This window comes from Xenopus tropicalis, chromosome 8 (genome assembly GCF_000004195.4).
Source record: "Xenopus tropicalis strain Nigerian chromosome 8, UCB_Xtro_10.0, whole genome shotgun sequence".
In the NCBI taxonomy this organism is placed as follows: domain Eukaryota; kingdom Metazoa; phylum Chordata; class Amphibia; order Anura; family Pipidae; genus Xenopus; species Xenopus tropicalis.
In genome coordinates, this window is record NC_030684.2 from 634,727 (window position 1) to 649,190 (window position 14,464).

Here is a 14,464-nt window from a genome sequence, read left to right on the forward strand (position 1 = left end):
GAAGAGAAGTGCTGTTGAGAAGAAGCTTGCTGGAAAGGCTGCAGTGGGAACTGGTGACGCAAAGCAGAGTGGATAACTCCGGCCTCCCACTCATTTGAATTGATTCCCCAGCACTGACCCCTGGTTACCACTTCCAGCACCTGAGTTTACACTCCCAGCACCTGAAGTACACTCCCAGCACCTGAGTACACTCCAGCCACCTGAGTTACACTTCCCACACCTGAGTTACACTCCAGCACCTAGTACACTCCAGCACCTGATTATCACTCCAGGCACCTGAGACACTCCCAGCCACCTGAGTTACACTCCCAACACCTGAGTTACACCTCCCAGCCCACCGAGTACACTCCCAAGCACGTTGAGTTACATTCCCAGCACCTGAGTTACACTCCCAGCACCTAGTTTACACTCCACACCTGGTAACACTCCCACACCTTGAAGTTACACTCCCAGCACCTGAGTTACACTCCAGCCCTGAGTCACACTCCCAGCCACCTGGAGTTACACTCCCAGCACCTGAGTTACACTCCCAGCACCTGAGTTACACCCCAGCACCTGAGTTACACTCCAGCACCTGGTTTACACTCCCAGCACCTGAGTATACACTCCAGCACCTAGTTACACTCCACCACCTGAGTTACACTCCCAAGCACCTGAGTTACACTCCAGCACCTGAGTTACACTCCAGCACCTGAATTACACTCCAGCACCTGAGTACACTCCAGCACCTGAGTTACACTTCCAGCACCGAGTTACCACTCCAGCCCCTGAGTGTACACTCCGCACCTGAGTTGACACCCTCCCAGCACCTGAGTTACACTCCCAGCACCTTGAGTTACACTCCACCCCTGAGTTACACTCCATCACTGAATTACACTCCAGCACCTGAACTTAACACTCCCAGCCACCTGAGTTACACTCCACACCTGAGTTACACTCCCAGCACCTGTATTACACTCCCAGCACCTGAGTTACACTCCCAGCACCTGAGTACCCACTCCAGCACCTGATTACACTCCCATGCACCTAGTTACACTCCAGCACCTGAATTAACACTCAAGCACCTGAGTTACACTCCCCAGCCAACCTGAGTTACACTCCAGCCCCTGATTACACTCCAGCAACCTGATGTTACACTCCAGCACCTGAGTTACACTCCCAGCACCTTGGTTACACTCCACACCTGTAGTTACACTCCCAGCACCTGAGTTACACCTCCCAGCACCTTGAGTTACACTCCAGCACCTGATCACCACTCCACACCTGATCACAACTCCAGCATGAAGTTAATCTGCCAGTTATACCCCCCACCTAACAGAGAGTGCAACTGGGAGCCTCACTGTTGAGGACTGTTACTGGGCTCTGGAACTGCCAGTGACTAATATAAGGGAACTAGCCACAAAATACCCCCTACAGTGTGCCTTTGTTGCAGTACATCTGTTTGTGCCTAAGGGATGCTTGTAATAAACAGTGTTTACCGTTTACCTGCCCCTGTGCTTGCTTATGGCCCATAGTCTGTCCCTGCTCGAGACGTCACAGTGTGGTGGAGAATAGTAGTGGGAGAGAAGTGTGGGTAGTGGTGTGGGAGAGAGGTGGAGTTAGTAGTGGAGATGAGGGTGCTGTACGTGGGAGAGAGTGGAGAGGTAGGTGAGGTGTGGTAGTAGTGGAGAGAGGGTTAGGTGGTGGGAGAGATGGTGGTAGCTGTGCTGTGAGGCAGACAGTACTTTAGCGGGTAGGTTTTCCGAGTCGTATGCGCTGTAATCCCCGCAGCCAGGGAATGGCACCAACACACGGTTGGGGCCCTCCAGTTGGTTGAAGTGCACATCTGGTGGGGGGGAGAGCAGTTAGTGCCCCAGGCTATGCCACTCAATCACACGCTCCCATAACCCCCGCTCTTACCGTTAGCAGTGACAGCAGGGTTGGACATATTTGGGACATACCCCTCCGGGAGCGGTAACCCGGCAAACGACAAAGGCTTCACGTGGCAAGGACAAGGAAAGGTGCGGCGTTACAATCATACACAGTAGCAGGGTGGTACAGGGTGGGGTTACATTGGGCTCACACTGGGTACCATTGGGTCACACTGGGGGGTATATTGGGGTCACACTGGCGGATATATGGGCACACTGGGGGCACATTGGGGAGCACACTGGGGGCACATTGGGCGAGCACACTGGGGGCAACATTGGGGGGTACAGTTGTCACACTGGGGTACATTGGGGCACACTGGAACAGGTGGGGCCACACTGGCGTTACATTGGGGGCACACTGGAGACAGGGGGGATGGCCACATCTGGGAGCACACTGAGTTCAGGGGGGGCCACATGGCGGACACTGGCATACAAGATGGGGGCCACATAGGTTTACATTGGGGGCACACTGGAGTACAGGGGTGGCCACACTGGCGTACATTGGGGAGCACCACTGGAGCTACAGGGTGGTGGGGCACACTGGGGTTACATTGTGGCCACCACTGGAGTACAGGGGGGGCACACTTGGCGGGTTAAAACCCAATGCGGGCACACGAGATACAGATGTGGGCCACACTGGTTACATTGGGGGGCACACTGGGAGTTACAGGGGTGGGGGCACACTGGGTACATTGGGGGCAACACGGGGTACAAGGGTGGGCCACCACTGGGTACCATTGGGGCACACTGGAGTACAGGTGGGGCCCACACTGGGTTACATGTCACCACTGGGGGTACAGGGGTGGCGGGCCACACTGGGTACATTGGGGCGCACACTGCGGCGTACAGGGCGGGGGGGGCCACACTGGGTACTATTGGGGGCACACTGCGAGTACAGGGTGGGGGCCACACTGGTTACATTGGGGGGCACACTGGAGTACAGAGTGGGGGCCACCACGGGTTACATTGGGGGGCACACTGGGAGTACAGGGGTGGGGGGCCACACTGGGGTTACATTGGGGGGCACACTGGGGGGTTAACAGGTGGGCCAACCCACTGAGTACAGGGTCGGGGCCACACTGGGTTACATTTGGGGGCACACTGGTACAGTTGTGGGGGCCCACACTGGAGTACCAGGGGTCGGGGCCACCACGTTGGGTACATGGGGGCACACTGCGGTACAGGGCTGGGGCACACTGCTTACAATGCAGACGTTGCGCTGCTCCGGGGCTTGGCGCAGGTCACCTCTCGGAAGAAGATCTGCAGCTGGGAGTACAGCAGGGTCACATCTTTGCCCCGGAATATCTAAAGGGGGGGCAGAATTGCTCTTACTCACAGCTCCCATAGGGGTAAGTGGTGCCATCGGGCAGCGCCAAGCAACTCACCTTGGCCACAAAAGTGCCACCGTCTCTCAATACGTGCATGGTAATTTCAGGCCTGGGAGAGAAGGGGAGGCGCAATAAGTACCGAGCGGGGCATATGGGCAGTATGCCAGTACATGGGGGTATATGGGCGCTCGCAGTACATTGGCGTATATTGGCGCTGTGCCATTACATGGAAAGGGTATATGGCGCTGCCAATACATGGGGGTATATGCGGCCTGTGCCAGTACATGGGGTATTATGCGCGCTGCGCCAGTACAGGGGTATATGGCCTGCCCCCAGTACATGGGGTATATGGCCGCTGCGCCAGTAATGGGGGATATGGCGCGCGCCAGTACTGGGTTATATGGGCGCTCGCCAGAGTACATGGGTATATGGCCGCTGCCCATTACATGGGGTATATGGGCGCTGCGCCAGTACATGGGGGTATATGGGCGCTGTGCCAGTACATGGGGGTATATGGGCGCTGTGCCAGTACATGGGGGGCACTTACCGCCAGCAGGAGCTGCGCCTGGATGTACTCATCAATGTCATGTAATCCGGTCACTGCAAGCAAAGAACTGGGCTTTACCTTTAGCTGAACCATTTAAAGGGGAAGTAACACCTAAACTTCTGTATTAACCCCCCCCCCCCGCCCAGGTACAGAGCTATTCTCTGCTACTATCCTGCCTCCTGGCTGGCTCTCTTTCCCATGGTCAGGCCAGGACCCCCCTTGGCGTAATGAATCCAATCTCCCCCAGTAACTTACCCAGGTACAGAGCTCTGATCTCTGTACTTCCCCTGCTCCTGCGCTCTCTTTCCCATGTTCAGGCAGGAACCTCCCCTGGTGTAAGTCGCAATCCCAATCTCCCCCAGAGTACTTACCCACGGTACAGAGCTCTGATTCTCTGTACTTCCTGCTCCTGGGCTGCTCCTCTTTCCCATGTCAGGCAGGAACCCCCCCTGGGTAAGTGAATCCAATCTCCCCCCCCAAGTACTTACCCAGTACAGCAGCTCTGATTCTCTGTACTTCCTGCTCCGCGCTCTCTTTCCAAATGGTCAGACAGAACCTCCCCCTGGTAAGTGAATCCAATCTCCCCAGTACTACAGTAAGAGCTCTGATTCTCATGTACTTCCGCTCCTGGCTCTCTCTTCCCATGCGTCAGCAGGAACCCCCCCCCCGTGGTATAGCTAATCCAATCTCCCCCAGTACTTAGCCCAGTACAGACCTCTGATCTCTGTACTTCCTGCTCCTCGGCTTGCTCTCTTCCCTATGGTCAGACAGAAACCCCCCCCCTGGTAAGGAATTCCCAACCCCCCCAGTTACTGACCCAGGTACAGAGCTCTGATTCTCTGTACTTCCTGCTCCTGGCTGCTCTCTTTTCCCATGCGTCAGGCCAGGAACCTCCCCTGGCGTAAGTGGATCCAAAATCTCCCCCCCAGTTACTTACCCAGGTACCAGAGCTCTGATTTCTCTGTACTTCCTCCCTGGCGCCTCTCTTTCCCTATCTGGTCAGCAGAACCCCCCCCCCTCTGCGCGTAAGTGAATCCAACTCCCCCCAGAGTACTTTACCCAGGTAACAGAGCATCTGCATTCTCCTGTTACTTCCTGCTCCTGGGGGGGCCCTGCTTTCTTCCTTTTTTTTTTCCCCCCCCCCCCGCTCCTATATGGTTTTCTTTTTTTCAGGCAGGATACCATCCCCGCTGGGTAAGTGAATTCCAATCTCCAACCCCAGTACTACCCAGTACAGAGCTCTGATTCTCTGTACTTCCTGCTCCTGGCTGCTCTCTTCCAATGGCAGTACAGGAACCTCCCCTCTGGGGTAAGTGAATCCATATCTGCCGCCCCTAGTACTTACCCACGTACAGAGCTTGATTCTCTGACTTCCTGCTCCTGGGCTGCTTCTCTTCCCATGGTCAGACAGGAACCTCCCCCTGGTAAGTGAATCCAACTCCCCCATACCTTACCCAGGTACAGAGCTCTGATTCTCTGTACTTCCTGCATCCTGGGCTCTCCTTTCCATGTCAGACAGTAAACCCCCCCCCTGGTAAGTGAATCAATTCTCCCCCCAGTACTTACCCAGGTACAGAGCTCTGATTCTCTGTTACTTCCTTGCCCTCCTGGCTGCTTCTCGTCCCATGTGTCAGGCAGAAACCTCCCCCTGGGTAAGGTGAATCCAATCTCCCCCATACTACCCAGGGACAGAAGCTCCTGATTCTCATTGTACTTCCTGCTCCTCATGGGTCTCTCTTTTCCATGTCAGCAGAACCTCCCCCCTGGTAAGTGAATCCCAATCTCCCCCCAGTACTACCCAGACAGAGCTCTGATTCTCTGTACTCCTGCTCCTGCTGCCTCTCTTCCATGGTCAGGCGGAACCTCCCCTCCGGTTAAGTGGAATCCAATCTCCCCCCCATACTTACCCAGGTACAGACTCTGATTCTCGTACTTCCTGCTCCTGGCTGCTCTCTTTCCCAGGGTCAGGCAGGACCCCCCCCGCCCTCTGGGTAAGTGAATCCAATCTCCCCCAGTACTTACCCAGGTACAAGAGCTCTATTCTCTGTACTTTCTGCTCCTGGGCTGCTCTCTTCCATGGTCAGGCACGAACCCCCCCCCTGGAGTGAATCCAATCTCCCCCCAGTACCTTTACCCAGTACGACTCTGATCTCGTACTTCCTGCTCGCTGGGCGCTTCTCTTTCCATGGTCAGACAGGAACCTCCCCCTGGTAAGTGAATCCAATCCTCCCCCCAGTACTACCCAGTACAGAGCTCTGATTATCTGTACTTCCTGCTCCTGGGCGCCCTCTCTTTCCATCGCAGCGAGACCCCCCCCCCCGGGTAAAGTGAATCCATCTACCCCCAGACTACCCAGTACAGAGCTCTGATTCTCTGTTAACTTCCTGCTCCTGGGCTGCTTCCTCTTTCAACCATGTCAGCAGTAACCTCCCCCTGGAAGTGAATCCAAACTCCCCCAGTTATCCTTACCCAGGTACAAAGCTCTATTCTCTGACTTTCCTGCTCCTGCGGACTGCCTCTTTTCCCATGTCAGACCAGAAACCCCCCCCCCCCCGGGTAAGTGAATCCAATCTTCCCCCCAGTACTTACCCAGTACAGAGCTCTGATTCTCTTAAACTTCACTGCCTCCTGGCTGCTCTCTTTCCATGGTCAGACAGGGAACCTCGCCCCTGGTAAGTAATCAATCCCCCCCAGTACTTACCCAGTACAGAGCTCTTGATTCCTTTGTTACTTCCTGCTCCTGGGCTGCTCTCTTTCCCATGGTCAGGCAGGAACCCCCCCTGGGTAAGTGACCCCCCCCACACCACTATAAATGCCCCTGGTGCGTAGAAACGCTGTAGGTTACCATCGGGGGCGCCGTCACAAACAACCAGATCAGCCGGTTGGCCTTCAAAGTGTCGGATGATCTCATGAGCAGTGGAGACCTGCGGGGGACAAAGGAGCTTCAGACACATGGGTCATTTAGTTGCCCTGTTCTAGGTAGCCCAAAAAGCAGACTGTACAGCTCACAGGCAGTGCCCCACCCTCTGGTTTAGTTCTAGGTAGCCCAAAAAGCAGACTGTACAGCTCACAGGCAGTGCCCCACCCTCTGGTTTAGTTCTAGGTAACCCAAAAAGCAGACTGTACAGCTCACAGGCAGCGCCCCACCCTCTGGTTTAGTTCTAGGTAGCCCAAAATGCAGACCGTACAGCTCACAGGCAGTGCCCCACCCCCTGGTTTAGTTCTAGGTAGCCCAAAATGCAGACTGTACAGCTCACAGGCAGCGCCCCACCCTCTGGTTTAGTTCTAGGTAAACCAAAATGCAGACCGTACAGCTCACAGGCAGCGCCCCACCCTCTGGTTTAGTTCTAGGTAAACCAAAAAGCAGACTGTAGAGCTCGCAGGCAGTGCCCTCCCCCCTAGTTCTGTTCAGACAGTGCCCCAACCCCTGAAATGATGCATCATGGGATCCAGCCCCCTTACTACACAGAAGAGAAGAGGGTACTGCCCAAGGTGCGGTGCCAGCCTGGTACACAGTTTCCTTAGGGTTCCTGATCCCAATTCCCATCTCTCTGCATAGAGAATTGCCCTCACCTTTGTGATGTCCCCCTGAATCTGAATTACCCCCGGGAGGGGTGCCATAGCCTGGAGATCCACTGCCACAATCTTCACCTGCCCGCTCTGCTCCTCACTGCCCCTGCACAGAGAGAAGGAATGGTGCCAGTTACCCCGGCACAGCCAGACACAGGGGCAAGTACAGAACCCCCCGGCCCAGACAGGAAGTACTTACCGGAGCTTCCTGCTCAGCACCTGACTCCAACTCCCGGGGGCCGCGCACAGATCCACCGCTCTCTGCACCCCTGGGGGGACAGGCAGGTTAGTGCCACAGCCCCTCTCTGCACCCCCCCCACAGGCTCTTTAGGGTACTTACCTTGGAACAGACGGTACTCCTCGTCCAACTGCAGCAGTTTGAATGCACTGCGAGCCCTCCAGCCCTCCTCCTTGGCCAGCCGGTAGTAAATGTCCCTCTTATCCTTCGACGAGCGACCCATGTTGGGCAGTAGGTGCCTGGGGCAAGAACACAACTCTGAGCCCCGCCCACAGGAACCCCGGGCACCTCCCACGGTACAGGTAGGTACATCCCCCCTGCCCCATATACAGCAACATCGGCACCTACCTAATGCCCTCACAGGGTACAGAGGTAAGTACATCCCCTGCCCCATATACAGCAACACCGGCACCTACCTAATGCCCTCACAGGGTACAGAGGTAAGTACATCCCTGCCCATATACAGTAACACTGGCACCTACCTAATGCCCTCACAGGGTACAGAGGTAAGTACATCCCCTGCCCCATATACAGTAACACTGGCACCTACCTAATGCCCTCACAGGGTACAGAGGTAAGTACATCCCCTGCCCCATATACAGTAACACTGGCACCTACCTAATGCCCTCACAGGGTACAGAGTAAGTACAAAACCACCCTGCCCCATATACAGTAACACTGGCACCTACCTAATGCCCTCACAGGGTACAGAGGTAAGTACCTCCCCTGCCCCATATACAGCAACACCGGCACCTACCTAATGCCCTCACAGGGTACAGAGGTAAGTACATCCCCTGCCCCATATACAGTAACACTGGCACCTACCTAATGCCCTCACAGGGTACAGAGGTAAGTACACCCCCTGCCCCATATACAGTAACACTGGCACCTACCTAATGCCCTCACAGGGTACAGAGGTAAGTACATTCCCCCTGCCCCATATACAGTAACACTGGCACCTACCTAATGCCTCACAGGGTACAGAGGTAAGTACATCCCCTGCCCATATACAGTAACACTGGCACCTACCTAATGCCCTCACAGGGTACAGAGGTAAGTACACCCCCTGCCCCATATACAGTAAAAACTGCACCTACCTAATGCCCTCACAGGGTACAGAGGTAAGTACACCCCCTGCCCCATATACAGCAACACTGGCACCTACCTAAGCCCTCACAGGGTACAGAGGTAAGTACACCCCCTGCCCCATATACAGCAACACTGGCACCTACCTAATGCCCTCACAGGGTACAGAGGTAAGTACATCCCCTGCCCCATATACAGTAACACTGGCACCTACCTAATGCCCTCACAGGGTACAGAGGTAAGTACATCCCCTGCCCCATATACAGCAACACTGGCACCTACCTAATGCCCTCACAGGGTACAGAGGTAAGTACACCCCCTGCCCCATATACAGTAACACTGGCACCTACCTAATGCCCTCACAGGGTACAGAGGTAAACAACCCCTGCCCCATATACAGTAACACTGGCACCTACCTAATGCCCTCACAGGGTACAGAGGTAAGTACACCCCCTGCCCCATATACAGTAACACCGGCACCTACCTAATGCCCTCACAGGGTACAGAGGTAAGTACATCCCCTGCCCCATATACAGCAGGACTGGTACCTACCTAATGCCCTCACAGGGTACAGAGGTAAGTACATCCCTGCCCCATATACAGCAGGACTGGCACCTACCTAATGCCCTCACAGGTACAGAGGTAAGTACATCCCCTCCCCATATACAGTAAACTGGCACCTACCTAATGCCCTCACAGGGTACAGAGGTAAGTACACCCCCTGCCCCATATACAGTAACACTGGCACCTACCTAATGCCCTCACAGGGTACAGAGGTAAGTACCTCCCCTGCCCCATATACAGCAACACCGGCACCTACCTAATGCCCTCACAGGGTACAGAGGTAAGTACATCCCCTGCCCCATATACAGTAACACTGGCACCTACCTAATGCCCTCACAGGGTACAAGTAAGTACACCCCCTCCCATATACAGTAACACTGGCACCTACCTAATGCCCTCACAGGGTACAGAGGTAAGTACACCCCCTGCCCCATATACAGTAACACTGGCACCTACCTAATGCCCTCACAGGTACAGGTACATTACACCCCTGCCCCATATACAGTAACACTGGCACCTACCTAATGCCCTCACAGGGTACAGAGGTAAGTACACCCCCTGCCCCATATACAGTAACACTGGCACCTACCTAATGCCCTCACAGGGTACAGAGGTAAGTACACCCCCTGCCCCATATACAGCAACACTGGCACCTACCTAATGCCCTCACAGGGTACAGAGGTAAGTACACCCCCTGCCCATATACAGCAACACTGGCACCTACCTAATGCCCTCACAGGGTAAGAGGTAAGTACATCCGCCCCATATACAGTAACACTGGCACCTACCTAATGCCCCACAGGTACAGACGGTAGCATACATCCCCTGCCCCATATACAGCAACACTGCGCACCTACCTAATGCCCCTCACAGGGTACAGAGGTAAGTACACCCCCTGCCCCATATACAGTAACACTGGCACCTACCTAATGCCCTCACAGGGTACAGAGGTAAGTACACCCCCTGCCCCATATACAGTAACACTGGCACCTACCTAATGCCCTCACAGGGTACAGAGGTAAGTACACCCCCTGCCCCATATACAGTAACACCGGCACCTACCTAATGCCCTCACAGGGTACAGAGGTAAGTACATCCCCTGCCCCATATACAGTAACACTGGCACCTACCTAATGCCCTCACAGGGTACAGAGGTAAGTAACACCCCTGCCCCATATACAGTAACACCGGCACCTACCTAATGCCCTCACAGGGTACAGAGGTAAGTACATCCCCTGCCCCATATACAGCAGGACTGGTACCTACCTAATGCCCTCACAGGGTACAGAGGTAAGTACATCCCCTGCCCCATATACAGCAGGACTGGCACCTACCTAATGCCCTCACAGGGTACAGAGGTAAGTACATCCCCTGCCCCATATACAGTAACACTGGCACCTACCTAATGCCCTCACAGGGTACAGAGGTAAGTACATCCCCTGCCCCATATACAGTAACACTGGCACCTACCTAATGCCCTCACAGGGTACAGAGGTAAGTACACCCCCTGCCCCATATACAGCAACACTGGCACCTACCTAATGCCCTCACAGGGTACAGAGGTAAGTACACCCCCTGCCCCATATACAGTAACACCGGCACCTACCTAATGCCCTCACAGGGTACAGAGGTAAGTACATCCCCTGCCCCATATACAGCAGGACTGGTACCTACCTAATGCCCTCACAGGGTACAGAGGTAAGTACATCCCCTGCCCCATATACAGCAGGACTGGCACCTACCTAATGCCCTCACAGGGTACAGAGGTAAGTACATCCCCTGCCCCATATACAGTAACACTGGCACCTACCTAATGCCCTCACAGGGTACAGAGGTAAGTACATCCCCTGCCCCATATACAGTAACACTGGCACCTACCTAATGCCCTCACAGGGTACAGAGGTAAGTACACCCCCTGCCCCATATACAGCAACACCGGCACCTACCTAATGCCCTCACAGGGTACAGAGGTAAGTACATCCCCTGCCCCATATACAGCAGGATGGGGAGTTCCCAATGGGGGTAAGTGGGAAGGAATAAGCACATGGGGGTCAGTACACACCGGGGGTAACAGCCTGAAGGCCTGTCTGTGCGACCCCCATTGTAGTTACTGGGGCAGTTATAGACTGGGGTGGGGAGTGGCAGTGCGTTGAATGGAGGGGCTAGCGGCCTGGCGGGGGGAGACCGAGGAATGGGGGGTATATGGGGGAAGGACAGACCCGGACTGACTGACTGACTTACCGCAAGTACCGAATCCCCTGGGCAGGTAGCGCTCCGTGTGAGACTGTGTAAGGCGGGGCTACAGGAGCGCAGCCAATCCGTAATGAGGGCGGGGCTACAGGAGCGCTGCCAATCCATAATGAGGGCGGGGCTACAGGAGCGCGGCCAATCCATAATGAGGGCGGGGCTACAGGAGCGCGGCCAATCCGTAATGAGGGCGGGGCTACAGAGCGCTGCCAATCCATAATGAGGGCGGGGCTACAGGAGCGCGGCCAATCCGTAATGAGGGCGGGGCTACAGGAGCGCGGCCAATCCGTAATGAGGGCGGGGCTACAGAGCGCTGCCAATCCATAATGAGGGCGGGGCTACAAGAGCGCGGCCAATCCATAATGAGGGCGGAGCTACGCAATAGTCAGAGCGCAGCCTTTACGAGCCAGGCGCCGCTTGATGACATCACGGAGCCGGAAGTAGGCGCTAAGATGGCGGATCTGGCCCGGCAGCTCCAGGAGTATGTGGCGCAAAGCAAGTCGGGTAAAAGCGGTTCGGTTCCCTCCGGAGCAGCCAGCCCCCCGGCCGGGGAGAGAGCCGAGCCCGCATGGAAGGCATGGATAGGCCAACACGTCCCGACCCTCAGCGCTCTGGAGGCCGACCCCCTGCTGCCCGGGCTATCCGGCTCCCAGAGACTGGCCGGGGCGGGCCTGTGTGTGGCTGTGGCCGCTCTGTGCTTCGGCCTGTCCGGTATGTATGTGCCCATCCTGCTGCTCCGGGCCCGCAAGTTCGCCTTGCTCTGGTCCCTGGGCTCCGTGCTGGGCCTGGCCGCTGCCGCTCTCCTGCGGGGCCCCAGCCGCCTCCTGCGGGAACCCGAGCCCTGGAGCCTCATGTACCTGGCCGCCCTGGGGGGCACTCTGTACTCCGCCCTGGGGATCCGCAGCACCGGCCTCACTGTGCTTGGGGCAGCCGCTCAGATCCTCACCGCGGCCGGGCTGCTCCTGGGCCTGATCCCCGGCGGGGCCCTAGGGAGGCGCTATATCGGCAGCCTGTGCGGGAGCATGATGCGCAGGGGCGTGGCCAAGGCGCTGCCGGTGTGATTGGATTAGGCCCCGCCCATGAGGAAACTGACAATGAGGAACCAGTTGATAAAGCCGGGGCCCCTGGACTAATCATGGGGTGTGGAGCAGGTTTCAGTGCATTGCCCCTCCTGGGGCAGTAGGTTTGATCTACCTGTGGGATATGGGCCCTGTCCCAGCGACTTCCCAGGGGACCCAAACGGTGGCGGTGGGCTCGGTTCCGAGCTGGGTTCCAGACTCTGGTGCTGAGATCTCAAGGCCCGGCGTGGGTACAGCAAATGGACTCCGTGGGACTAGTGATTGTGGGGCTGATATTCTGCCCTGACTGGCGGAACCAAGTGCCTTCCCTGGCTGCCTGTCAGCCCCCTGCCCGCAGCGACTGGCACAGACTCAGGGCTAGCGGGTACTGCTTTATGGCACAGTAGATTGGATAGTAATAAAGGCGCAATCTCTCAGTATATAGTGGTGCCGGGTATGGTTTGTCCCCCAGGATCTAAGCACCAATAACACAGGCAGCTGTACCATGTGACCCCTCCACTGCCCCCCACCCTTGTGCTGCCAGTCACACAGGGGCACAAATACTTGTCCTTATTTACCTACATGTACTCAGAATGGCAGTTATAGCCCCCCTGGGAGGTCCAACCTTGGGTCAGGGCCCCTCATACAATGCTTCCACATGTAGAGAAGCATTGCTTTGTTGGACTCCCTGCTGAGAACATCTAGGGGTGCAAATAGGAGATTACCCCAAATCTCAGCCTAATGGCCGTTGAAGCTTGGCTGTCGGGGTGTGTACAAGAGCAGATAGGCATTTCCTTATTGTAGCTTTGCAGCAGTGCAGTAATCCATAGCTGCTACTCAGCCTTATTCAGTCTGTTATGGTAAGAATATAGAATATATAGATCAGATCTGTTCTCTGGGGGAACCTACATCCCACACACAAACGTCTTTGTGAGAACTAATAACTGTGTTACAAAGAGGTTGTGGGTAATTACTAAATTGCACAGGGAGGGGGTATCTCCCATGCACGCCAGGTTAGTGAGGCAACGCAGAGACATGTAGTGAGAAAGGCTGGGGGGCCCAGCAGGTGTGTGAGTGACACAGAGTGAGAGGCTGGGGGGCCCCTCTCCCTGGGGAAGTAGGAGTAGCCGGGGGCCCAGGATGTGTGTGAGTGACACAGAGTGAGAGGCTGGGGGGCCCCTCTCCCTGGGGAAGTAGGAGTAGCCGGCTGGCCAGGATGTGTGTGAGTGACACAGAGTGAGAAAGGCTGGGGGGCCCAGCAGTTGTGAGTGACACGAGTGAGAAAGGCTGGGGGCCCCTCTCCCTGGGGAAGTAGGAGTAGCCGGGGGCCCAGGATGTGTGTGAGTGACACAGAGTGAGAAAGGCTGGGGGGCCCAGCAGGTGTGTGAGTGACACAGAGTGAGAAAGGCTGGGGGGCCCCTCTCCCTGGGGAAGTAGGAGTAGCCGGGGGCCCAGGGATTGTGTGAGTGTCACAGAGTGAGAAAGGCTGGGGGCCCCTCTCCCTGGGGAAGTAGGAGTAGCCGGCCCAGGATGTGTGTGAGTGACACAGAGTGAGAAAGGCTGGGGGCCCCTCTCCCTGGGGAAGTAGGAGTAGCCGGGGGCCCAGGATGTGTGTGAGTGTCACAGAGTGAGAAAGGCTGGGGGGCCCCTCTCCCTGGGGAAGTAGGAGTAGCCGGGGGCCCAGGATGTGTGTGAGTGACACAGAGTGAGAAAGGCGGGGGGCCCCCCTCTCTGGAAGTAGGAGTAGCCGGGGGCCAGCAGGTGTGTGAGTGACACAGAGTGAGAAAGGCTGGGGGGCCCCTCTCCCGGGAAGTAGGAGTAGCCGGGGGCCCAGCAGGTGTGTGAGTGACACAGAGTGAGAAAAGCTGGGGGGCCCCTCTCCCTGGGGAAGTAGGAGTAGCCGGGGGCCTCCCAGC

General features: G+C 56.3%; 2 protein-coding genes across 2 annotated transcripts; one reads left to right on the forward strand and one right to left on the reverse strand.

Moving 5' to 3' along the window:
* Positions 1-3,105: 3,105 nt before the first annotated feature.
* ftsj1 (FtsJ RNA 2'-O-methyltransferase 1) lies at positions 3,106-11,690 on the reverse strand. Its single transcript, XM_031891028.1, has 8 exons — positions 11,485-11,690; positions 7,696-7,832; positions 7,555-7,624; positions 7,359-7,461; positions 6,631-6,709; positions 3,782-3,838; positions 3,296-3,345; positions 3,106-3,215 (listed from the first exon to the last, which is right to left on the reverse strand). Exons 2-8 carry the CDS (start codon positions 7,814-7,816, stop codon positions 3,111-3,113), a joined length of 585 nt encoding a protein of 194 aa, XP_031746888.1. The 5' UTR covers positions 7,817-7,832; positions 11,485-11,690; the 3' UTR covers positions 3,106-3,110.
* Positions 11,691-11,894: 204 nt separating this feature from the next.
* Positions 11,895-12,985, forward strand: sft2d3 (SFT2 domain containing 3). The gene is given in 1 exon segment (NM_001044518.1): positions 11,895-12,985. A coding segment is annotated over 1 exon segment (609 nt). The 5' UTR covers positions 11,895-11,942; the 3' UTR covers positions 12,552-12,985.
* The last annotated feature ends 1,479 nt before the right edge of the window (positions 12,986-14,464 follow it).

Excerpts from the sequence above, each read along its gene's own strand:
- ftsj1 (XM_031891028.1), bottom strand. The coding sequence starts at position 7,816 with ATGGGTCGCTCGTCGAAGGATAAGAGGGACATTTACTACCGGCTGGCC. Across the intron at positions 3,839-6,630 it reads TTGTGACGGCGCCCCCGATG|TGACCGGATTACATGACATT; the intron begins GTAACCTACAGC and ends CTTTGCTTGCAG. Across the intron at positions 3,346-3,781 it reads GCAGCTCCTGCTGGCGGTAA|CTGAAATTACCATGCACGTA; the intron begins GTGCCCCCCATG and ends TCTCTCCCAGGC.